General features: G+C 37.1%; 1 protein-coding gene across 1 annotated transcript in view; it reads right to left on the bottom strand.

Moving 5' to 3' along the window:
- The window catches only part of thsd4 (thrombospondin type 1 domain containing 4), a 354,761-nt gene that overhangs the window by 302,831 nt on the left and 26,278 nt on the right, over positions 1-25,652 (bottom strand). The window contains exons 2-3 of the mRNA XM_018092415.2: positions 18,571-18,683; positions 14,283-14,352 (exon numbers count right to left, since the gene is read on the bottom strand). Of these exons, the coding sequence (XP_017947904.2) occupies positions 14,283-14,352; positions 18,571-18,599 (99 nt within the window). The 5' untranslated portion in view covers positions 18,600-18,683. The remainder of the gene's footprint in view (positions 1-14,282; positions 14,353-18,570; positions 18,684-25,652) is intronic.

Here is a 25,652-nt window from a genome sequence, read left to right as displayed (position 1 = left end):
GGGGCCAGGTGCCGGTGTCATCAAGGATTGCTCTAATGGGAGGAGTGTGCTAGTGATGAGAATCAGGTAATATTTACCCAGGAACACAAGCAGTTATCAGCTATTAATAAAGGAGATCTAAAGCCTAAAAATGAATAAAGCTATAAATGCTTGAATTTATATTCTGAACTTACTGTATCAGTCTTACAGTTTTAAACTTATCAAACTATGTGGTGCTCAGGACAGGTCTTTAAATGCCATGTACTTTAAAAAACCTATGCACATTGGGTATCAAACTGTTCAGTGGACCCCTGGGTTTCATAGTTTGGGTGTTTCATTTTGGTACCTAATGATATGTGGGAGATAAGATGCTGCAAAGTAAAAGCTTTGAGTTAATTTTTGGAAATGTCATCAAAATCGAAAAATTTAGGAAAGCTTTGCGGCTTAGTACTTTGGGGCTTAGTACTTTGGAGTAGAAAGACATGTGTACCCATTTTAGACTCAGGGGAAGGTGTACTTTCAGAAAATATATGGTTTTCTTTGGTGAGCATACTTTTTTTTGTAGCTTTATACCACATAAAATGATGTCAACGTGTTGATTTTGCAGTAACTAAAATGACAGAAATGATAGATCATATCTGTTATCTCCACCTTGGGGCACTAAATGCCACATAATTAGGTAAACCTATGCACATTGGGCATCAAACTGTTCAGTGGACCCCTGGAATTTATATTTAGGAAGTTTTATCTTATGTTTCTTATGTTTCCTTATGACATGCAGTAGATAAGGGGCTACAGAATGAAAGATTTGACGCGATTTTTAAAAAATATTACATATTTTGATAAAAGAAGAAAATTTTAGGAAAGCATTGCAACTTGGTATTTTGGAGTAGAATGACAGTTTTATCTGTTCTGGATTCGCCAGAATCTGTTCTTTCCAGAAATGTATGGGTTTCTAGGGTTAACCTTCTGTTAGTAGAATTTTTTGGCCTTGAAATCTAAAGTATGCAGATGCTTTGGAAATTTGGTAGTGTACTGCTGGGAGTTTTTGACCTATACAAGTGAGAAATTGCCATAAAACTATATATATTTGGTATTCAGGAGACATGGGAATTTCCAAATCAGTTGCATTTATGTGCTGAAAATAAATTATGCTTCTGATATATATGTTTATATTATGGAAAATAATATTATTTTTCACTTTTTAGACATTAAGAAGCTTATATCTTGTTCCAGAAGTGCAATTGAACAAAAATTTTAGCATATTTTAAAAGCTTAGGTTGTCCTGAAAAAAATGGTACATCGTTTTCCTGGGAAAACTGTTCCAGAAGCGCCAAACTGCCTGGCAGTGAAAGGGTTAAGTAAAATATTAAAAAGTTAAATGTTTCTAACAGCAAATAAAAACAACACTAAATATGAAAAATGTATATCATTATATAAAGTTAGCAAAAATAAACCCCTCTGTGGGATGCGTGAAATATTTTATGACATTGCACAGAGGATAGAGTTACAAAATGGGAATAGCTCTGAAATAAAGCAGCAACCTACTTTAACAAAGTGAAAAAGACAAAGTGGAAAAGAAATAAGAGTGACACAAAAGCAAATAAGACCTGGAATGATCACACAGTAACAGCTGTGGCTGGGGACAATATTTTCACACAGTGCAATGGGATTTAGGGGGTACACCTCTGAGGCCTCCATACAAGCACTTGTTAACAAGAGTTCACATCCTGTTTGTACAGTGCTAGGAAATAGGGCATTTCAGTCACTCAATTAGCAATTACCCTTGCCCTTTTGATAGACTGATTGGAAAATGGTGTCTGTTTTCATGACATTGCAACCTGGCTGAAATAAATTACAGTACTTGCCTACAATATGCTGAATGATGTAGGCAGGGAATCCTAACCATGGAAAGAGTTCTGTGTGTTTACATTCTCTGTACTTCTGGTTTTGACCCCTGAAAGTATATAGCAGAAGCCAGCTAATAAACAGACCTGGAGGATAACATGGGTCAGACCCAGAGAACAGAAAGCGCTAAGGAAATACTGATGTCCATTGGAATTATATTTAGAAAACATTTCAAAATAAATATTGTTTAATAATTGTAATATTGAAAAGTTGCTTGGAAATCTATTTTTTCATTATGCAAAAAATAGTTCTTGGGTGGGGGACCCCTATAAATCAAATAATCAGCTAGAGTTTTAAATCTCTGAGCAATTCTGAGAGAACAGCAGCAAGCAATTAAGAACATAAGTTGAGATACTGTAATATTTACTGACTGCAATATCTGAAGTCTGAAACCAGTGCCATGGAACTGTTGGGAGACTTGTGAGTTCATTTTGACCAACCTAGCCAGCAGTTTAATACATGTTGCTAGATATTTTTTTTTTTTTTTAATATGTGATAATGATACTGAGACCTTATCATCTTGTATTAGTCATTAATAATATGTGTGTGTGTATACAAATAGTGTTTCCAACCATATGTAATTCATAATTTTACAAAGAGCTGTTCCCACCCCAAGACACACTCCTTGGAATTCTGTCAGTACTCTAGAGAAGGACTCTCTCCTGCCCGTGCCCCTGGAATACAACTTAGGGTTCTGTATTGTGCTCTGCCATAATGCTTGCACTTCCTAGGTGACATAAACTGTGAGTAGGACTCTCTGATCCAATAGTTCCTATTGTAAACCCTTATTTGTTAAATTATTTCAAGATCCCTGTTTGTTAAAAATGAAAAGCACTGAGTAAATTGCTACATAAATACAGTAAGTGATGATTAAACTTCCATCTACAAATTCCCATAAAACTACCTTCTTTTCCTAGTAGAAATACCCAACTTTACTGTAGGAGCAGTAGGATATGTCTGTGTTTGGGTCTCATTGGCTTGTTGTTCAAATAGGCAATGCCGTGAAGTGTTATATGCAGTATACAGCATAGTGCTTGCATTTTCTTTCCAAAAGAGTCAGCACCACAAAACGCACTTGAGTTCATGATGTATCATTTTTACTATTTCACGTAGTGTATATTTTTTCATCCATAATGCATTTTTTTCGTGTTAAAAAAAGTTTGTTGCCAAACTCAGTAGGAACACTTCCTACCTCAGAAAGGCCTCCTGGAATGTTTTTATTATTTGGCATCCATGATGTGTAAGATTCCTTTATTTTTCTTGTTTCACTTAAAGTGGAGAGATGCATGCAGAGAAGAATGAGTGTGACCTCTCTGCCCTCCAGTTAAGAACATGTCATTCTCCCATCAGGCCGCCAGACCTCCTCTGAATATGAGCAAACAGCAAGAATGTCTAACAGTAACATCCCAGGGCATTTCCCAGCAGATAGGGCTCACAGTGTTTGGGAAGGTTGGTTCAAAACAACTCAGCCCATGTAGGACTGGATATGCGTCTTTCACAACAGACATTGCTCTGGGTACTTATTCTGATCTCTGAATGGTTTTGACAATTTGCCTACTGAAGTTTAAACATGAGTCTGTTATGGTTGTTTCTGAATACATTTCAACACTTCCAGCAGTAATTGATTAACAGCGTTCCAGAAGGAACGCTGGAATGGTCGGCAAAATCTAATGTTTTAGAAATTCATCACAAGGAGGAACAGGGTACTTTGTCTTCTGCTCAGATCCTAGAACTCTATCTGATTTGCACCAGCTGTTTTAAAGTGCTTTTCATTATTATGGTTTATTTAGAAAGTCACAGCATATTTCACAGTGCAGCACAACAGGACTTCAGATTAAACCATTGAAAGTGTAAAATCTTTCCTTTAGGAACCTCTTTTGTTTAAATGTGTCTTGGCACTTTCAGTATAATTATGGCTCTCCCTCTGTATACAACCATTTTATAAAGAAGTTACTGGAAGACAAACATTTTAGGGCCCATAGGGCCTTTACACATGGGCGTGGTTTTTTGTCATGCATTTGACTGCACCTTAAAGGGGAACTACTGCAAAAACGAAAATATAAGCTTCATTATACTGAAATAAGATAATTACAAATTGTGTACCATTTCTAAAATAATCAAATTCATCTTTACTATCCACTCCCTCAGTCTGATTTTTATTCACATCCAATACAGGTATGAGATCCCTTATCCGGAAACGCATTATCCAGAAAGTTCCGAATAACAGAAAGGCCATCTCCCATAGACTCCATTATAAGAAAATAATTCTTAAGTTTCTAAGTTTTAAAAAACAGTACCTTGTACTTGATCCCAACTGAGATAAAATTAATCCTTATTGGGGGCAAAACAAGCCTATTGGGTTTATTCAATATTTAAATGATTTTTAGCAGACTTAAGGTATGGAGATCCAAATTACAGAAAGATCCCTTATCCAGAAAACCCCAGGTCCTGAGCATTCTGGATAAAAGGTCCCGTACCTGTATATATTTTTTGGAGGTAAGGGGTCCTTTTCTTAGCAGATATATCAGAGCTTTCTCAAACAACTGATTTAAGCACAAAAAAAAAATCACTGATTTTGGAACAAATTCTGCATGTAAAAAGACAACATTTTTGGTCATTTTAAAAGAGTGAGCTCTAATGCACCTTTTAGGCAATAGCCTAAAGGCTGTGTTATACTGAGCCGTCAATCAAAATCTGACACTCAAATCCTGCATGAAGAAAAAATGAGGAGAGACAGAAGCCGAGAGTGAAGATGAACTTAATTATTTCAGAAATGGTACAACATTTTTAATTGATTATATTTAGATAGTTTCCTATTTCAGTATGGTGAAGCTTATATTACATTTTCATTTTCGCAATTTGGGAGCCAACTGGTTCTATTTCATTTTGCCTGGTTGTACCCAAGCTTTTACATTTGTGTTTTAGCACAGGTAAGTTTAATTGGATTTTTTTTTTAAATGACATGCTTCATTTTTATGCATTAGACACACATTTGGAAAATATTAAAAGACAGGAACGTATGTTTAACTCACAAAGTATGCTTAAAAAAAAGTTTATAAACGGTTTTGATTTATGTAAGAATTTATTTCAATAGATATAAGGGCCGTTATAGCAGGCACTGAATGTGCACCTATTCAAATGCCATCTGACACAGCAAAACACATTTATTGCATTTACATGCTTTTTCCATTGCAAGTGTATTTTAAAGTAATACCTTTATGAAGGGAAGAAGCACACCGATATACCAGCAATGCCTTTAACACATTTATTGCACAAAATAAGCGGCACAAGCTTTCGGGGGATACCCCCTTCTTCAGGTGCAATGACTGCATTTAAATGTGCTTTGAATATTTGTGGAATGCGTAATAATGAAGCATTTTAATTTAGTTTAAAAACAAAGCTCATACAAACATACACTATATATATATATCACACACACATAAAAAAAGGGATGGAAAAAAAATGATGGAAAGACAAAACAATTTTGGATTCTGAAGATATAAAACATGTTAGCAAATATACCAAATAAATACAAAAATGTTTATATTACTTCTAATTAAAGGAGGAGGAAAGGTATTTTATTGCCAATAGATTAGTCACAATAGATAAGATAGCAGCTGCCATTATAGCTTGGTCTGACATCACTTCTAGGCAGCCGCTTGCAGGCACAGAACAGCATTCAGCTCAGATTACACAGCAGAGACGGGAGAGGGAAGAGCAGAAGGGAGGGGGAGAGAGGAGCAAACTGAGCAGACGCGTGCCATGCTCTGAAGGATTATGCAGAATAAAAAGGAAAGAAATGTAGTGTTTCTTTTCACTGGACTCAGTGCAGCGTTTCTGTAAGTGCTTATGGCTGTATTTACATAGACCTTTCTGATAAAGCTAACTTAGTTTTTACCTTTCCTTCTCCTTTAAATACATCACTATGGTTTAGCGCCTACAGTTTATCCAACCTTTTTCAGAACAGGGGAACACAGCTGTGCAATCCACACACATCAAAGCCCATAAAACCTTAATCCCCCTCAGCCAATGCAATCCGTCTATTGTTTTTAAAGTTAAATGTGATTGTTCCATTCAGAGCCATTAAAACCTAGCACTGACAATATTTTCTTCTCATCAACTAGTTTAACTGTTAAAATGTCTACAGAACACAGCTCCCTAAAACCAGGACTACATCAAACCTTGTGGTAACATAACTGCCCAAAATGACCTTTTAATGTTGAGCTGTCATCTGTAGTTTTTATGAGTTATTTTAACTCTTGATTCTTTAAACAATAACTTCCTAAGGTTAGGAAATCAGGTCTATAGAAGGGAAAGGAGTAAGGGAATATGGTTTGTGCTGGACCACACAGGTGAAACAGATTTGAATATTTTACCAGTGCATTTAGTTATGCAGTTCTGTCAGTAAAATATGCATTCATTTCCATTTGTTTTATTAGGCTACACATAATACACATACAATTACAAGGCTCTAAGCGTGTGCTTTTTGATGCCAAGTGAAGCAGCGGGAAAGTAAGATTGTCAGCGTGCTCAGGCTGCACTGTAACAAAATAGTAACACATTCAGGAATTAGCATAACCAACCCAGCTGTTAAAGTTGAAAAAGAACCCAAATATTAAAGAACACACTTGACATTTTTACAGCAGGGGGGGAGGCAGCATTGTGACCACTGACAGCTGATCTAAGCATTTGTCACGCAAAACTGTTAGCATGGAGAAGGCTGTGGGCACCTGAAAAATATGTGCTTCATCACTTCTCACCTCAGCTTGTACACCAACCAGAACATAACCTAAACCTCTCCATTTTACATTCTGGTTGTGCTAGGTCTGTTCATCATTTAAAATCATTAACATTGCTGCTGCCACATAACTCATCACTTTCACCCACCCCCATGAAAAAATTCAAATTAATAAAGGACTGCAAAAGTAGCCAACAGAGCACTGGCAGACTGAACACAATTAAAAGTAAATAAAAATGCTCTGGCAGTGGCCACTATACTACAATATGGTGCATAAGGAGATATGTAAGTATTTACTGATGAATTCAACTAATAAATATCAGCTACCACAATACAACAGGCACCACTTAGCACAAATAACAAAAGTAATATATTTCTATATCTGTGATAGAAGGATGCTGAGAATCTTGTCTCTGGAAGCCATGTAAGTCGCCACATGGTGTTTTTTTTTCTATTAAGCCACCTTACAAGTGTCAGTTCACATTTCACAAAACCATCTACCTAATTTGTCTTTTAAATCTTAATTAATATTTCTAGTGATAACTTATTACACAGTGCGGTTGCTGTTTACTTTCAGTTTAGAATGTATCATTAGCCATTTTATAGGCCCAGTGTAAAGTAAACTCATTTGCCATCCACAAGGCAATTGGGGTTGCTACCTGTCTGGTTTTGATGCAGACAGCCCAGTTTTGGGAGGGGTCGTCAAGGTCAAAACTGCCTGCCCAGTATTTAAAATAAGGAAATCCAGACAGGATGTCCCATGATTGACATGGCGATCAATGTCATGGTTGTGCCCCTGATGGCACTAACCCCGCCCCCATGACATCACTGCCTGTCACTCCGTCTGGAGTTGCAATCCTTGCTGATTCTCAAAGGCACTTATAACACTAGAGAAAGGCCACTTAGATATGATTTGCATCCATGTCACTATTAACTGTATGGTAGACTGGCCCAAAATACTGCAGTGATCAGTACTTCCAACCAGTAAATAGTGTTGGAAAAAGGAACCCCTAAAAATCCTATGAAAACATAGTTAGGACTACCAACTTTTTGGCAAAAATATAATTTCCTTTTTCTCTGTAATAATTATAATTATAGAGAAATAATCCATAAGGGTGGCAAAGCATTAATATTGAGTTTATCAAGGGACAAAACCTTATATGGAAACCCCAGGTCCTGAGCATTGTGGATAACGGGTCCCATAACTGTACTACTTTTAAGCAGGTACATTTACAAATACCTTTAAACCCATCAAAAATGTATGGAAAGTTGCTTACATTACATTATCGTTTATTAAGCAAGCAAAAAAAAAAATTTTGACTGAGGACCCTATTTAAATAGGTGCATGCTACCAATTGTTTGCTAACAGCAAACAGACCTAGTGCAAATTTCTGTCATTGCATTACCCATCTCAACAACTATAGCTGTAGAGTTAAAATAAGGAAGGGACACCAAGCAATGATGGTTCTGTAAATATACCATTCATAGCACATGCTTTAGGAGATCTATGCACTAAGGCTGATGCCACACCAGGCGTAGGGCTGATTTTTTCGGCAAGCAGAAAAACGCTTGCCGAAAATTCAGCCCTACGCCTGCTACTTGTGCCTGCTACTTGTGCCTGCACCCGAATGAATGGGATACGCTCGGGTGCAGGCACATGTAGCCGATATACGCATGAAAACGCGAGAGAATCCAAAGTCTCGCGTTTTCATGCGTATATCAGCTACATGTGCCTGCACCCGAGCGTATCCCATTCATTCGGGTGCAGGCACAAGTAGCAGGCGTAGGGCTGAATTTTCGGCAAGCGTTTTTCCGCTTGCCGAAAAAATCAGCCCTACGCCTGGTGTGGCATCAGCCTAAAGCAGTGTCTAAAAACAGTTAGTACCCAGTTTTCCTGCAGTTCTACAAGCATGGGAGGACCTTTATTAAGATTCCACAACCCATTTACCACCACAAATTGTGCATATTTTTTCCCTTTCATGACTATTTTAGAATAACCTAATATTCCTAATTTAATTTTGTAGTTTCCATTACTTCCAAACATCAAATGAGTTTAAGGCTTATACATCAGATGTCATCTGCGTGGCTCAATCACAAGGAGCATAGGCAGTCAGTGATTCATTTTCATTTTTGTCCAGCTCAGAGCACAGAAATTTATAGTCTGCATGCCTGAGATGATTTTATTGCTTGTCCAGATCAACTGTCCCTGTTAACATGAAGTCAGGTGCTACTTGAATCATTCATTTCTATAGCTCAGCATGTTTAATGCATAATTCTTCTTGGAAAGATATTTAAATTAAAAGAAAAGAACGAGAGCAGCAGATGAAATAGTCTAAAATTGCCTTTTATTTCAGTATAAAAGCCTTGTTCTTTCACATTACATTTCCAATTTACTATATTTCTGTACAGCCTTAAGGCAATGTTTAGTTGTATATTTCCACAAACACAAGGGGACCACAGGTTGGAGATGCAAGATCCAGATTCAAAGGCAATTGTTGTATGACACAGGGGGAGATTTGTAGAGTCCACCTAGTGATTTACTACACGGACCATGCTTCATTTTTTGCAATACGGCATCAAATATATTCGCTTGCGCAACCAAAAATGTGCCAAAATCTTTATTACACCAATTACAAAAAATGTTGTTTTTCCCATCCATCGCATTAGTAAAACAGAAGTTACATTATATCTTTCACATGGATTGGTTGGAAACTATGTCTTACGCAACACAAAAAAATATTTTCAATCTGGACTGCGTGTATATTAAAACTCACCCACAACTGCCTAACTGCTAACAGGTACTGGAAACCAAACATATCTGATTATAGTCCACAATCTGCTGCTGCTGCAACAACAAAGCACTAGAGATGTAAGTAACTGTTTTCTCTAACCAGGCTGAAGACATTGCAAACAGGTCTCACCAGAATAATATCCATATACGCAATGTACTGGAATTCTATACTGACCTCAGTAAACTATTAGAATTACTGTTTTCCAAGCTTCTCCCCGAATATTCACCAGAACTATTGCTTTATAGACAGAGTACACAGATCTCTACAGCCTAAACCTCTGGGGAACCCCCTAGAGATGTGGTGGTATGATTACATTATTTTGAGATTAAGGAGTACATACTGCATGCAGTCAGCAAGAACACATGAGGCAGTGTTAGTTGATGGCCAACCAATACAACACTTATCTGTGGTTAAAAATGGGGTAGTATAATTACTCGTGACCCTACAGATAGCCCAAACTTTCTAAGCTGGGAGACTCTGAGACACCATCTCCACCAAAGTTAGCAAAAATGAATACATCATCCCTTTAGCTAATCTGGGAAAAAAACACCCACTAAGTGCAATACTATATCTAAAACAGATCACCATTCAAGATTCATGAAACAATCTTCACTCACACTGTGAGAGGTCAATGACTACACTAGATCTCCTTCCTTGTGGTTTACTACATGGATCTTTTACAAAATGCAGATTCAACTTCTAAGATGCTGGTCACACTAGTAAAAGTGACCGGGCTTACTTCCGACTCACCTGACCTCCCAACAGAATAACATGAAACTGAGTGCCTGATTCATCCTAGCTACAGATCCTCATGAGGAACATAATCCCCAAGGTTGAAATAGTTTACAGAGCAAGTAGACATTCTACTCTACTGCACTTATTTGTTTTTAGTTTTACTTATCTTTTTTTTTTTTTACATGTTAAGGTTGATTTTTTTTTCTGCTTTCTGGTCTCACTATATGGGTGACCAATATGTTTTATTGATAGATATATCACACCTACAGGTTCAGGATTAAGAAACCTTGTTAAACCCCCCATAGCTGTAACACAGAATTTCTCCAAGAAAACTACCATATTCCCCAATCAGAACACTTCAGCTACATCCCAATTTCTTACAGTTCACAAGGCTCAAAAAGACTAACAATAGGAAGCTCACCATTTGAATCGCGCTGCAAGTCCCCTACATATATTATGGGACTACTTTCACAAATGTATCCTCAATTAATTACGGCCACTCCAGATTCCCAATTTAAATACTTACAAAGTTGGGACTCAGGCTTACAATTTCCTATCACACCAGCAAAGTGGGATATAATTTGGCAATATGTTCAGAAGCTCTCTCCCTGTATAAGCATAAAAGAAATGTCATATAAACTACTCCTAAGATGGTATACAACTTACAAAAAAACAGCTTCTCCCCAACTTTTCAACTGACCTGCTTTTGAGGCTGTCAGATCAGGGGAGACTATTTATACTCATGGTACTATGTGACTTTAGTGCCCAAGCCTTTGTTATGCACATATGTCTTACACTATTGGACCACACTGCAGTTATATGTATATATGTATATATCTGAAACCTCTCCAATTTTGTCTCAGGGGGGAAATCCTTCTTGAGTCCAAGATGAACTAAACTCTGGATCAATTTTGTGCCAAGAGCTATTTTTAGTGACGCTGGCTAAAAAGCCATCCAACCCCTTCTTGAAGCTATATAATATATCTACCAGCATGACTGATTCAGGGAGAGAATTCCACAGCTTCACAGCTCTAGTTGTAAAAACTTTTTACACATCTTAAAATAGAACTTGTAATGCAATATTTTAATTTTAATAAAATAAAATGCATACAGTTACAAGTTATTTTGCAGAGCCATCATGTCATAAGAATGATTCTAGAATCAGAATACTGAGAACAGCAAGGCTAATATGAGACTATTCTTTCTGACAATTTGGAGCTGTACAAAATAAGCAGAGCACATAATTGAAAATTTCATTTCAAAGACAAAAATCTTTCTGGTAGGACAGACTTAAGGAAATTTTTGTGTTAAAATAACAAATCATGGATGTCAAAGCTGCCTCGTTTACATGCAAGCATTCACTCTACCTTAAATCCCAATGAAACTACACAAAGCAGAACTTCTGTAAAAAGTCTCTGACATGCCAATCACAAAGGCAAAGGAAGTTACTCCCTCTAAATCCAAACGTGAGATTTCAGTAACAGAGGTAAGGAAATGACTGCTGCTGCTAATCTGTTGCGCTACATGCCCCTACTTCAGGGGTTAGGAAAATGTTAACATACATTGTAACACTGTAGCATCTGGCACCATTTGGAAGGCAGCCATGTTTGCTATCGGCACCCCTGAATGGGAAATTATCTCATGGGCACAGCTTTGTTTTGACAAATATAGCAGGCATGGTAACCCACATCTGAGATTAATCACCGCTGGACTTCATAAACCAGCTACTATTACAGCACCAAGCATCCTCAAGAGGAAAGCACTCAGAAGTGATGTCACTGGCCCAGCTGAATGCAGGTTAGATCAACGTGGTATCACAACTCTATTTCCCTATGTCTGTCTAATTCCTTGTTCAACTGTTAGCAGATTTGAGCACCTTAACTTTAATCCCTGTGCCAGGTTGTTACAGCTGAAATCACAGCTCGGTTTAAATAAGCTAGCACTTTGCTGCAATGCTGAGAATGAGAATCTGCGTAAAAGAGAAAGGGTACTCTCAGCTAGCATGCATAAGGAAACCACTACTACTAAATCCTTAAATGTCATGCTCAAAGTACTAATTCATGAGACAAATTTCTATGCAAAATAACTTCAGCCCATATAGTTTTGTAAACATGAATACAAAAGAAAAATGTATTTTAGACTTGTTCACCCACTGATAAAGAAGAAAGTTGTGTGTCACTTCTGATGGACAATAAGGAGCATCTGCTACACCAATATATGTATGTATGTATGTATATCTTTATTTATAAAGCGCTACTTATGTACGCAGCGCTGTACAGTAGAATACATTAATACAAACAGGGTGTTAATAAGATATATCTCTATTATGTTCGTTATATGAAGGCTGCAGTGCTTAAACAAGTCCTTCACCAACAGAGTTTTTTGCACAATTAATGCAGTTCTAAGCCATTTTCCCATATAAATAAAAGATTTTTCATGGTTTTAAAGTTATGTGTAAACATAATAACAGTTGAAAGCAGTTTTTGTATAAACTGTTTTCTGTGTCTAAACCATGTAACAGGAGCCCTGTGTCCTCCTCGTCTGTTAATCAGATGGCTTGCAACATTGTTGCACAAGTGCAGAGAATGTAAACAGCCAGATATATACTTTAAACTGCAATTACTTTCACAAATCACTTTAAAAACATTTTTAAAAAATGCGTATTGGAGAGTTGCTGACATTTGCACTGTGTAAAAAAAACGGGGAAAAAAAAAAAAAGAGTGGAGGACCACTTTACGTTACTCTATATTAGTGCTTTTTAATCCGTGGGTCAGAAAGCTGTTAAAGATGTGTCTTCATGATCTCTACAAGTAATTAAAAAAAAGTGATTCCTGATTCTATCGATCCCTATCAATGTGGATAAGTCTTTTAGGCCAGGTGAAAAATTGAGAATACAAGTGCAAGCACTATGATTTTACTTAAACACTGGGAAATTTGCTTCTGGGCAGCAACTAATCAGTGATCAGCATTTAGATGCAAGTTGTACATGTAAAACTATTGTGGCATTAAAGTACCTTTCCTGCTAGTGATAGTAGAACATGGGTCACCTAGGACTCTCTTACTCAGATAGGCCTTTGCTAAGTGGAGGAGGAAGGAAGATGGTGTTGAACACCTACACCTCTCTGCTGCTTTGTAGAAAAAATAACAGAAAACCAGAGGTTCTTGCAAACAAAACAAAAGGGGTTTAATCAAAACCACACCACAGGGCTTATATCCAAAGATCAATTATGTAGTAAATAAAACACATACTTTGCAGATAGTTTTGTTTTTTTCCTTTTTTCCCCTAATTACTGAGGTAGTATTATTGTCATATACAATCACAGGCTCTGTAACACCACTGTGGAGACAGTAGGTAACAATTGACCTGGATGCTAATGTCCTCAGTGAAGTCCAGGAGTAACTGTTAGAACACCACTTTAACGCTACCAGCTAGTGGCCCGGATCCCCTTCAGTGGAACTTCTTTAGCACTGCGGTCCTTTCACTTTAGGCCAGTAATGCCTAAGGAGCGCTACCTCTAGCCAGAATCCTTTTACTGCTGCTTAGTTGCCTCTCTGTTTTTACTCCCAAGGTTTGTTAGGTATTTGCTAAATTAAATCAAAGATGAGAAACACTCTAACTGCTGCAGATTTTCAACTCCTAGAATCGCACCTGTAGTTAAGGTCATTTGGAGGCATGCAGGAGGCGGCATTTGTGGGAGATCATACTTTCCATATGCCTGTTTGTTACAAAACAGATAATTCTGTAGCAACTAGAGATAGGCAAAGTTCTTTGAAGTCAATGGGCGTTTTTTCACAGTGACTTTTTTCTTTTACAATACATAGGAGTTTATGGGAATTTTTTTGCAGTGAAACCTGTTGCAAAATTTCGCCCATCACTAGTGGCAAAAAAACAGCATGTAGTTATAGCACCATCATTACCTACTGATCATTACATCTAACACTAGAGGAGGCAATTCTAAAAATGATGCCTCTTGTGCTTCTGCTACTTATTAACCTCTTTCAACTTTCATTGTGGGTAAAAAGCAAATCTCTCTTCACTGAGCCTCAGGGCTGGTTATCAGTTATTATGTCCCACAGAGTCAGAAGTGCAGTGCTCATTAAAACTCTACATTTTATTTGTGCATCCTTACCTTTCTGTGATCAATGGACTGCTGGGAGACAACCAGCTGAACTCCTAAAAAAACAATCGAGCTAACCAATCTGGAAGGGAAAACAAACAGTCTGTTATTAACCTAAAAAGCAGCAGGTCTTTAAGTTATCTGACGTAAAGATAATCTTAATATTGAATGCACAAAAACATTCCAATTGCATCCCAAGATTAACTAGTGAATACTGAATTCTTCAGTGATGATGCCAGCTTTGCAGAGATTAAAAAGAAAGTTCATTAAAGATATTTAAATTTATGCCATACACACCAGGATCATGCAAGACTTAAAACTGTTAAAAAACAAAGTTAATTGCTAGTCTTTTAGTTTTATATTTTTTGAAGAGAAAGCATACCCTTATATACAGTACATGAGATCAGTGAAGAGGGCTTGTGTCAGACATACTTTTTATCTATTGTTTTAATCATGTCCAAACATGGCAAAAAGGAAAACTCCATGTTTGGTCCTTCTGAGGTAGATACTTAGATTACCAGCGTACAGATAATTCCCCTGCATAATGGATTCCTGCTAACAAACCAGTCACAACAGAGGGTGAAGGAAGGGGGTTTTATACTGGTAATCTAATCATCTACCTCCAACTTCAGTATCCCTGTTTAGCTCAAGAAATAACAAAAAAAAACCTTTTTATTGGTTATAATTATAAGTAAAAAGTATTTTGCCCAAATAAAGATCCCAAAGCACAAATACATTATGTAAATGTAACAAAATAATTTTTCACCCTCTAGGTACATAATGCCATATAAAGTGTGTTTATATTAACAGATATTGGTCATGGACCCTAATTTTTTCCCATTTCTTGTTAATGGAAAAATGTATGTCTATATAGCGGGGGCTTTGCCCAGGGGTGCACATCTTCCACATTTCTGGGTGTTATGCTATAACCATTTTATATAACAGAACTGCATTCCCATAGCCACAGCAGCATAGAATTTACTTTGAATTAAAGTGCGCTCCCATGGTAGTAGGTAATGAGGAATAGTGCTATTCCGCCTCCTGTGTTATAAGGGCCTAAAAGCTACCATGACAAGTAGCTTACAATGCTTAGTTCTGATTTATTACGCAGTTCATCCCCAAAACTTCCTGTTTTTGCAAGGCCCTAAACCCTCATACACCTCTGTTTTCTATGTATCTGAAGCTTCAGGTATTACTGAGTATCTTAAACGTCCTTTACTTTTTGATATTCATTAAGAATTCTGGTGCCTGTCAGGTGACTGAAATAGACACAAGATTATTTTAAGGACTGAGCTAAAGCTATTTAGGTAGAGAGGAAAAAGGGCTGGCTAGGTGGCTGAGCTATTTTTTATCTACCATCAAATTCTAGATTAAAAAAAGAATGTCTGGAGGCTGAGCCTCTTACAGATTGCCTATTTAATGTGCTCTATAGTATAACTTTGGAATGTGAGAACTGTTTCTTACTGGCCAGCTTTCTCACTGTTTGGTAAATCTAGGCCAAAGATTATTTCAAATAATCCTTACAACTACATCCAAAGAATCTGAACATTTCTGGGAAAACTTAATTGCACGCTCAGAAGGTTAAAAGGAGTTTTACTCCCTGATGTGGAAATGCAAAGAGGTTTCTCAATGAGTTTTTATCCTGAAAAGAATCCCCTATTGCTCTCTGTGCAGAAAATGTGTGACCTTGTCTATTCATGCACTGTGAATACCTTGAATCAGGTTTCAAATGGTTACAATAGTATGGAATGCCTATTTCGTTTAGGCCAGTGAAATCTATCTGCATCACGTATAGTGAAGCATGATTATTTAACTCAGGATTAGAAATTATACACTTGCTGAGTGGCCCCTAGCACACAAGAAGTTATTTATAAAAGAAGTCATTCGCCCAAAAACAGGGAAAGATAATGTAACAGTGAAAGATAATATGATTCCAAGCAAATTTCCATTATACTGTACATTAATGAAACATTTTCATTGGCTTTAAAGCTATTTGAAAAAGTAATTGCTGTTTTAATATTTTAATACATACTCTGTACTGTGTCTGACTCCTGAAACAATGTTGCACGTCAGCTAATTAAAGCTCATTTAAAGATTTATAAGAAAACGGACTCCTGTTACTTTGTTTTAATATATAGACCCAGCGAAAAGTATAAACAAATACTGCATTAGCAAATACATTTATGAGTAACTTTGAAATAATTGAAAACCTTTACTGAATGTTTATTGGAAAGTTGCCTATAGTTACATTTTCTTTCAATATGCAAAAAAAAGTGTTTGGGTGGAGGATCCCTTTAGAAAGGACAGTATTAGCAGCTATACAGTTATATGGCATATTTACATTTCATCAGCAGATCTGTTGGAAACTGTATAATAAAAATACTTCCTTAGGAGATATCTACAACTCATCCTGCTGATTTCAATGTCTATTTCTATGTCACCTTCTAATGATACCCTTTTGTAGCCTGCATTCCCCCCCCCCCCCCCTTTCTCTCCAGCAGAAACCTCAGGGAGAACTTTCTAGCCTGAGTTACTTTCACTAACAGGCAAAGTATCACCTATGGGAGGTACCTCCAATAACCAATAACCAATCCTATGTTGGAGCTCAGTGCTGCTCATTATAGCTGGCCTATCTATCTTACACTCCTAGAATGTACTATTATAGATGCGTTATCTATTAATGTCTAATAAACCTGTTCTCTAACATTTACGAAAGGGTTGGGTCCTTTAGGGGCTTCTGTTTCAGGACCTCCCGACAGCTGCCACCATGCACAGCAGATTGAGGCAAACAGTAAAAGCCATGTGCTCCCATCTAGTTTATTAAACAAAGAACACAAACTAGTCACTAGCTCCCTGGACCAATAAGGAAAACTATTCCGAATAGGGGCATAGGCTGCAATCACTGTGTCCTTGTTATCCAGTACGTGAATTCCCAAACCAGTAGGTGATTTAACCCTTTGTGTCCCTACACAAGTATAGGTATGAGCTCTATTATCCGGAAATGTGAGGGAGAGGGAGAGAATTGGGGTTCTTTAGATAAGGGTGTTTTTCTGTAATATGGATCATAATATGGGACATATACCATACATTTTTACAATGCACTAAACCATGTAAAATAGAAGTAATTGCTTTTATTTTAATACCTTTTGGTTCAAACATAACTGCTTGAAAACTGTGCTCTACCCAGCCCTTTTGCAAGCTTCTGGTTTACACTCTTCAGCAGCTGGGGCTGCTGGCCCCGACAGACTTCAGTAACAAACTGCAGCTACTTAAAGTGCAGTGAATATGCATAGGGTGGGTGGGGCTTTGTGATGTCACAGGAAATCTGTCCGTCCCACCCCCCCCACCCCCGCCCACAGCAGCACAAGCTGAGAGACACAGAAGGAGTAAACTGGAAGCCTGTCAGTCAGTGCTGTGACCACTTCCTATGGGAGACAGAAGTGGCACTAACATCTTTCATTTCGCTCTGGCTTCTGACTTGAGAGGTTGTGTATGCAGCTCTCATATAATGACAGTTTTAGGAGGTAAAATGATTTCAAAACATCTTTCTTTCTGCATCAACTCACATTTTGAGGGAGGATGAATATTATAACTGAATGTGAACTTTATATAAAATATCTCCTTTAAGTCTGTTAAAAAACATATAAACGCTAAATAAACATAATATGGTTGTTTTGCCAGTATGGATTTATGCATCCTAGTAATTATCAAGTACAGGGTACTGTTTTATTATTAAATATAGGAAATCATTTATAAAATAATTTTAATCAGTTGCTTTATATGGGCTATATGGGAAAAGACCTTTGCATAATTTGGAGCTTTCCATATAGCAGATTTCCAGATAAGAGATCCCACACCTTTGTTTCCATTACACTGGACATCTGGACCAGATATACTGAGTGGTTTTACAGCAGCTTATTCTTTATAAACTACAAAAATGTTACAATTTATTATTGTCCTTTTATAGTTTTTCCATATACCTCTAGAGCTGCAGAAGTTCAGCTACATTAAATGACAAAGGAACAAGACCTCTGCACAAAAGTCAATCTTCTAAAAAACCTTATTGCAAATATCTCAAAAAATATGAGAAAAACTGCCTACTAAGAGAAAGAATCGTCTTTCAAAGGCAAAAGTAAGTTTGGAAATCAAACCATCCATTTCCATGTTTATGGTGAGTATTTCAGTACAAGTTAGATGTGATATGTTATTTGATATCGTTAAATTCTTACACCATTTTTCAACAAGTAAAATGTCACCGTTCCAGTTCATCACAATTTCAATGGAAACAGGAATTACTCACCGTAAAGATACAATCAAACAGTCTACCATGTTCCTAGGAAATGAAGGTGCACTCAAGTGTGTCTAAGCTGAAGCGCCAATAGCGTGGTCTTGGCAATGAATCAGAATTCAAACCTGAAAACATATGTAAATATTGTCATTAGAGACTGATATTGCATTTAACATAAGAAAATGTTTAAATCAACATAGGTGCTAAAGTACATTTCAATGACACATTAATTAGACCAGAAATAAAATGTACAGTTCGTTGTGATAAAACAGAGTACACAGCAATAGTAAACCATAAACTCCTTCCAAATGCAACACTTTTTTTTTCAGGGATGAAGAAAATTTCTATCTGAAAAATCGAGATGGCTAGAAAAGTAAAGTTTTAGGATGGTGTTATAATCAGGATAGCCGGGCATACTGTGTGAAATTCTGCTGTGGAGAAAAACTGGCAAATACAAAAATATGGACATTTGTCATTCAATCCAATTAGATTTCTGTTCACCAGCAGGATTAATATTTAATAACTGAATACACTGACTCAATCAGGACACAGTCTACCATTGTAGTTTAATAAAGTGGTTAACCAGCTGAAGACTATGCCCAGAAAGCAGTTTCTTTGGTAGCAAGGATGGCAGCTCTCCCAAAATAGCTCCCTGTTACCTGTTATGGCTAGGATTTCTATGCTGGTGTAGGAAAGTGAAGGCTTTACAATATATGTAGTCCTCCAGCAGGGTTCTGGCTAGCTAAGATTTGGGCCCTTGTTTAAATATGGGAGGGAAAGTTGATTCCCATTCCAGGTTAAAGTATTTTCCTGGAAGTTCAGTCACTGTTAAGTTCAGTGATGTGCGGGACCTTGGCACACCATTTGCGGGTCACAGACTGGTTCAGTTGAGCTCTTCTGCCTGCTCTCCCCACCAATGACCTTACACCGCTGGGTGCAACTTTCAGATTTATAGGTGCATGCATGCCCTGCCCCTTTTGTGGTGTAATCGGTGGGGCACGTACAGGTCTATAAACAGAGGGGACAAGCCGGGTCTGGTAGGGTTCGGGTTGAGAGTGGGTGGGTTAGGGTCGGGTGCCAGTTAAGTTCCCTAGTCTTTACAAGGGCAAACCACCACAGGCTTTCTCTTTGGTCCCCACTCGCAGGAGAAGGAGATGTGCTGAAGGGTCTATGGCAGAGGTAGACCTCAGTAGGTGAAGTAAGTGCTAGAAAGATTAGTAATAAGTTGCTCTAGAAGTGAGAGGCAGGATCGGGGTAGTTGTGAACACTACATTTGTAACTTTATGGATACCATCCGTAAAATGAAACGTTTGAGCATTTATGAAATGACTGATGTTTGTGTCACCTACTCGGCACCAACCAAGAGACTGTGAACCATTCAGTCAATAGTTATCATTTTGCTTTATGAACCACCTAAATAGTATTACTGATAAAATTCCACAGGCTTGACGCTGGATTTTCTTAGAGGCAGTTGGAAAGTGTTACAAAGGCAACCTGCCATGAGATACCATACAAGAAACCAACACAAGGTAACAGTGGGAGCATCCATTCAAGCACTGAGCTGCTAACTAAATAAACATGCCTAAAAATGTAACAAGATATCTGGCATATCTGTGATCATGATAATTCATATATAATAAACAAGAAAAATATTTGCCTGTAAAATATATCCTTAGAAATCGTACTTAGTGATGTCATTGTTTGAATCAATGCAAAGTGATATCAGTTGTCTCACGTGACACAATGAAATTGTGTTTTACAAAAACTAATGCCCACTTCTAAAATTTAGAATTACCTGGGCACTCTATGGCCTTGTACCTCCATATGGTCAGGAACTCCTCAGTGGCTTTTTCTGGATGAATAACAGCACACCAGGAGCTTGAGCAGTTAAAAAGCTTTAACAGATTTCTCTGACAACATTTGAAATAAAGTAAGTGAAGCCCTAGCAGCCTTACACATTTAAAGCATTTATGGCACTAAATAATTGGCAAGCGTATGAATCAGAGCCATAAATCTAGCACAGGTGATAGGACAGCACCTGCCCCTAATGCATGCACAGCAGCTCAAATGCAATTAGCGATTTGCTGGAAACTGGCCAGCCCTCCCTATTCCAGGAAAGTATCAGCTTAACTAGCAGATTCTGACAGTGAGGTCCATAGGCACAGGTTCTGATGGAAGCATTCCTGGCAGCGTAAGCATCACAAACAAACACACCCTTACTATAAAAAAAGTGACAGCTACAAGCGATCATCCTATCAGGAGAAAAGTTATGCTTTAATAGGTTTATGATCTTTAGAACAGTAAGAGCTGATTAACTAGCCCTGGGGAATGGGAAAGGGTAGAAGGCTCATTTATTAGCACTAAAAAAATTTGCATCTGGGCATTACTCCCAGACAAGCAATTACATTTTTGTTTTCATGGTTTTAAATCTTAAAAAAAAAAAAATCTGATCATGAATCACAAATCAAATCAAATCAAAAATTAATTTATTTTCAGTTGTGTGCACAAAATAGTCTTTTGTGCACAATTTTAAAAACTGTGACAATGGTTCAAAATAAGAAAAATAAATAACTTTAAATAAAATTAACTTTCACACAAAATTCTGTGTGTGTACCATAATGTGTCCCCTTTTTTGATAAATAAACTACCAGTTTAAGGGCAAAGTAGGCTGCAATACATATGACACCTACTTATATAAATGTAAATACATTTGAACTTTTTACACAGAATTCCTGTCAATTCATAGTTGTATAAAATTTGTCAATAACGTCTTAGATTTTCAGAATGCAAAATTATAAACTGTATTTAAATCAAACACTGTTTAAAAAAAATAAACAAAACAATATACATATGCCTTATACAGTATACATATTGAAAAGCATCTTATCACATAGCAGAGTTTGCAAATTTAATAAACTGATTTATATTTTAACAATTATGCTTTTGCAAATTAAAAATTATTTTAAAAAACAAATACAGGTATAGGACCAGTTATCCAGAATGCTTGGCACCAAGTGTATTCCGGATAAGGGGTTTTTCCGTATATTGGATCTCCATACCTTAAGTCTACTAAAAAATCAATAAAACATTAATTAAACCCAATAGGATTATTTTGCATCCAATAAGGATTAATTATATCTTAGTTGGGATCAAATACAAAGCACTGTTTTATTTTTACAGAGAAAAAGGCTTTCCGTAATTCGGAGCTTTCTGGATAACGGGTTTCCAGATAACGGATCCCATACCTGTACTATGAAATAATATTTTACGGGGTTTTTTTCATAATAGAGAAACTGTAGCTTAATACATTTTAAATAAAATCACTACTGACCAGATTATCCTGGTGTGCAAGAATCTTTTTTATTGGGATTGCAAAAAGTAAAGAAATTTCCTATGCAATGCATCTTTTCCCACATTTTTGCCAGACCACAACTCTTCAGGGCATTCCTTATTCATCACTGCTCTCTATTAATTTGTCTGGGACCTTTAAGGGCATATTTATCAAGGGGCCCATTAATAACTATATAACTATTCCCATTAATAACTATATCACTATTCATCCAATACAAATTAATTTAGAGTGGTGAAATTTCCCACTCACAGCGCAGTGATGTTTATAAGAGGAAAGGTGGTCATTGCAGGTTAACCCCAGGTGTAACTTCACCAACTCATCAAGCTAAAGAACACCCTAAATCTTCAGGGGAGGTCCAATGGAGATTTTATTGAAACCTGAACAAAATTAAATTCTACCCAGCTATTTATAACTCCAAAAGGAAATCCTCACAATCTCAAAAAAAGTTGCCATCCAAATAAAATAAAATGTTAGAAAGGTTTTTAAATAGTCTGCTATTCAGATACAAAATTCAGCAGCTTGCATTACGTCAGCAGTAGCCTTGGCACCCATATTAGGAAAAAAGGCCGAGCCATTCTGGCACATGCTCTAACATTTGGCAACAGGCTTCCGATTTCTAGATTTAGTGGAATTTCTCTGAAATCATTCCATTACAACAACCAAAATTCACAATAGACAAACTGGCTCACATTCATGATTCTTAAGTAGTAACAATGGTTCAGGAGTTGATTGGGAAAAACCAATGCGTTTGTCTTGGTTTATTTTTATCTTGGCTGACCGCCGTCGAGATGGGTGCCAGTAAAAAAATATAGCTGCTTAGCTGGATTGCACTTATCATTATTTTTACTTTCCATGAGAATCAGACAGCTTTTGAGCAACAGCGAATTACAATCCATTACAGGATGTTTTCAACTCACTGAGGTGTAATTCTTTATTTTGCCTCCGCTTTAAGTCTTTTGAAAGCAGACAAAGAACGTATAAACACTTTTCTTTGGAAACATACACTGCAGTTTATCAGCACATGAACTTATCCACCTTAAAATAAAACATCTGCTATGTAGTACTTATATTTGGATGCTTAAGGCTTGTACTGACGAGAGTTTCTTCCTGCTCTCCCCTGCAGTAGCCCTCTCCTATGTTCTACCACAGGGGAGTGCAGGAAGAAACGCATCCCATTCTTTCTTATGGGGCTGTAATTACACAGGCGCATTTTTAAGCACCAAATGCAGGTTAAATGCAATAATGAAGCTCCAGTCAACACTGATCAATTTCCAATAGAAATAGCTGACATGCTTTCAGTCTGTGTCACACTTTTGTCAACCACACTTGACAATGTGGTTTATTAAGTGAATCCCAGTATTGGTCAAGGATCCTATAGACTTAAGTCATCAGTCAGCCCGGCATAAATCATTATACATATCTGATGAAAACTGTTTAGTTCTAAAATTGTGTGCTGGCTTCCCAAGGGGTGTCTTGAGCAGAGTCTTGGGGTCCTGTCTGAACGTCAGCTGTAAAGTTTGGGGACCATGTCTATTTGCTCCCCTAGATGCAACTAGCAGCCCAACATGAAGCTATACAGAAATGCCATATTTTATATACTGAACTTACTTCACCAGTCTACAGGTTTAGGATCTTTATAGCAGAAAAATTTGATAAAAAATTATAAAAACTTTCAAATTTGTGCACAGCATCTCCCATCTTGGGTTTTGTTAAAAGTGTCAGTGACCCTGCACATGCTCAGTGTGTTCTGGGCAACTACTGAGCTAAGCTTAGGGGTTGTTGCAAATCATCAAGCAGAGGATAAGGTTTGCCTGTCATACAATCTGATGCTAAAGGGCTGATTATTAAATTCTGAGGCAAACTGCATTAGTTTCTGAGCTGCCATGTAATAATAGTCTGATTGAATGACTAATTAGCTTTGTAACATTACATTTATAGTCTATATATATACTGTACACTGTGAGCCGGTCTCTAAGTTCAGGTATCTGACAGTTGCAGTAGTGCAATTAATCAATAGAAAGGAGAGGGAACTACACTGGGCATCTTGCAGTATTTATACCTTAATTGTTTGTTAATCTTTAGTTCTCCTTAAATTACAGTGAGATTTTGGGTGAACAATGTCCTAGATATTTTTAAAGCTATTGCTGAATGACTGATAACAGCAGAATTGTATATATCGGTAATTTTATTATGAGCTAAAGGGGGGCCCTGAACAAAGAGAAAAAAAATGCTGTTCAGAGCTTCCTGGCAACTGAGTAACTTCTAAAATTTAATACATTGCTATCTGATTAGTTTGCTTTTCACAGTAAGAATTATTCAACTTGATGAAACCTAGGGGCCCATTCATTAAAGTACGAATCTGAATCATGAAATACGATTCCTTTCGTTTCAATCCGAAAATTTCGGAACTTTCAAAGTCATTGCGACAAATACGATTTTGTCGCACAAATTGTTGCAAAGCATGAAAAATACGATTTTGTTGCACAAATTGTTGCAAAGCACGAAAAGTACGATACTGTCACACAAATTGTCACAAAGCACGAAAAAGTCACTGAAAATAACAAAAACATCACAGAAAATATGCAGAGTTCTAAAAGTTAGAAAAATGAAAACATTTTGTGTAATCGTAACCAATCATACAATGATAAATGGGCCCCCTGGTGTATCATAACATAAAGTGGGCAGAGCCCACTTTATGCAGAAAATGCATACCAGGAGTTAACAGTTTTGAAGAGATAGACCCACTAGGGCAGGGGCTGATGTATATAATGTACAGGTATGAGATCTGTTATTCAGAGTGCTTGAGATTTGGGGTTTTCCGGGATAAGGGGTCTTTCCATAATTTGGATCTCAATAACTTAAGTCTACAAAAAAATGATGTAAACATTAAATAATCCCTATAGAATTGTTTTCCCCTTAATAAGGACAAATCGAAGTTAGCGTCAAGGACAAGGTACTGTTATATTATTACAGAGAAAAAAATATATTTGTTAAAAAAATGGAGCTTCCTGGAAAATGGGTTCCCATACCTGTATAATCCCTGTAAAGCAGAAATGTATCTGCATTACATAAATACCAGACAGTAGATGGGTCTTAGAAGGCATAAATCCTAAAAGGTAACAATATAAATCTCCTGATCCTGCAAAGTCCAGATAATCTATTGTAACTGAATATGGTACTGTATCCTAATTTATATATTTTCTGCATATTTGTACAGCACATTCTGTAATTGTGCTAATCCTCTAAAAGGCCACTGGGGCAATAATCTAACAACCATTTATATGTGAAATCATTTAATACTAGAAAGGGAAGTTTGAGAACAAACTTCATGTTGCGTTGAAAAACATGAAGTCACTGAATGGGCTCCACCCACTTTCTCTGACCTTGGACAACAGTTATATAGTAAAAACCACTGTGCAAAGTTTGGGGACCCTGGTTTTAATAGTGTCTTAATGGCAGCAATTTAGATTTCCCCACTGAAAGTCAACAAGTGACATCTGATTGGCGGTTGGTGGCTCCACCCCCTTTTTCTAACCTGGAACTGCAGTTACCCAGTGACTAACTTTGCAAAGTTTAGGGACCCTAGGATTAATAGTTAAAGAATGGCAGCAGTTAAAATTTAAACCAATAAAAGTCAATAGGTGAATTGTGATTGGTGGTTGGTGGGCACCCTGGCATAAACAGTGTGAGAATGACAGCATTTTAAATTTAAACCAATAAAATTAAATGGATGAAATCCGAT

The sequence above is a fragment of the Xenopus tropicalis genome, chromosome 3 (genome assembly GCF_000004195.4).
Source record: "Xenopus tropicalis strain Nigerian chromosome 3, UCB_Xtro_10.0, whole genome shotgun sequence".
Lineage (NCBI taxonomy): Eukaryota > Metazoa > Chordata > Amphibia > Anura > Pipidae > Xenopus > Xenopus tropicalis.
Note: the sequence above shows the minus strand (reverse complement) of the source record. Positions and strands in the feature narration are given on the sequence as shown.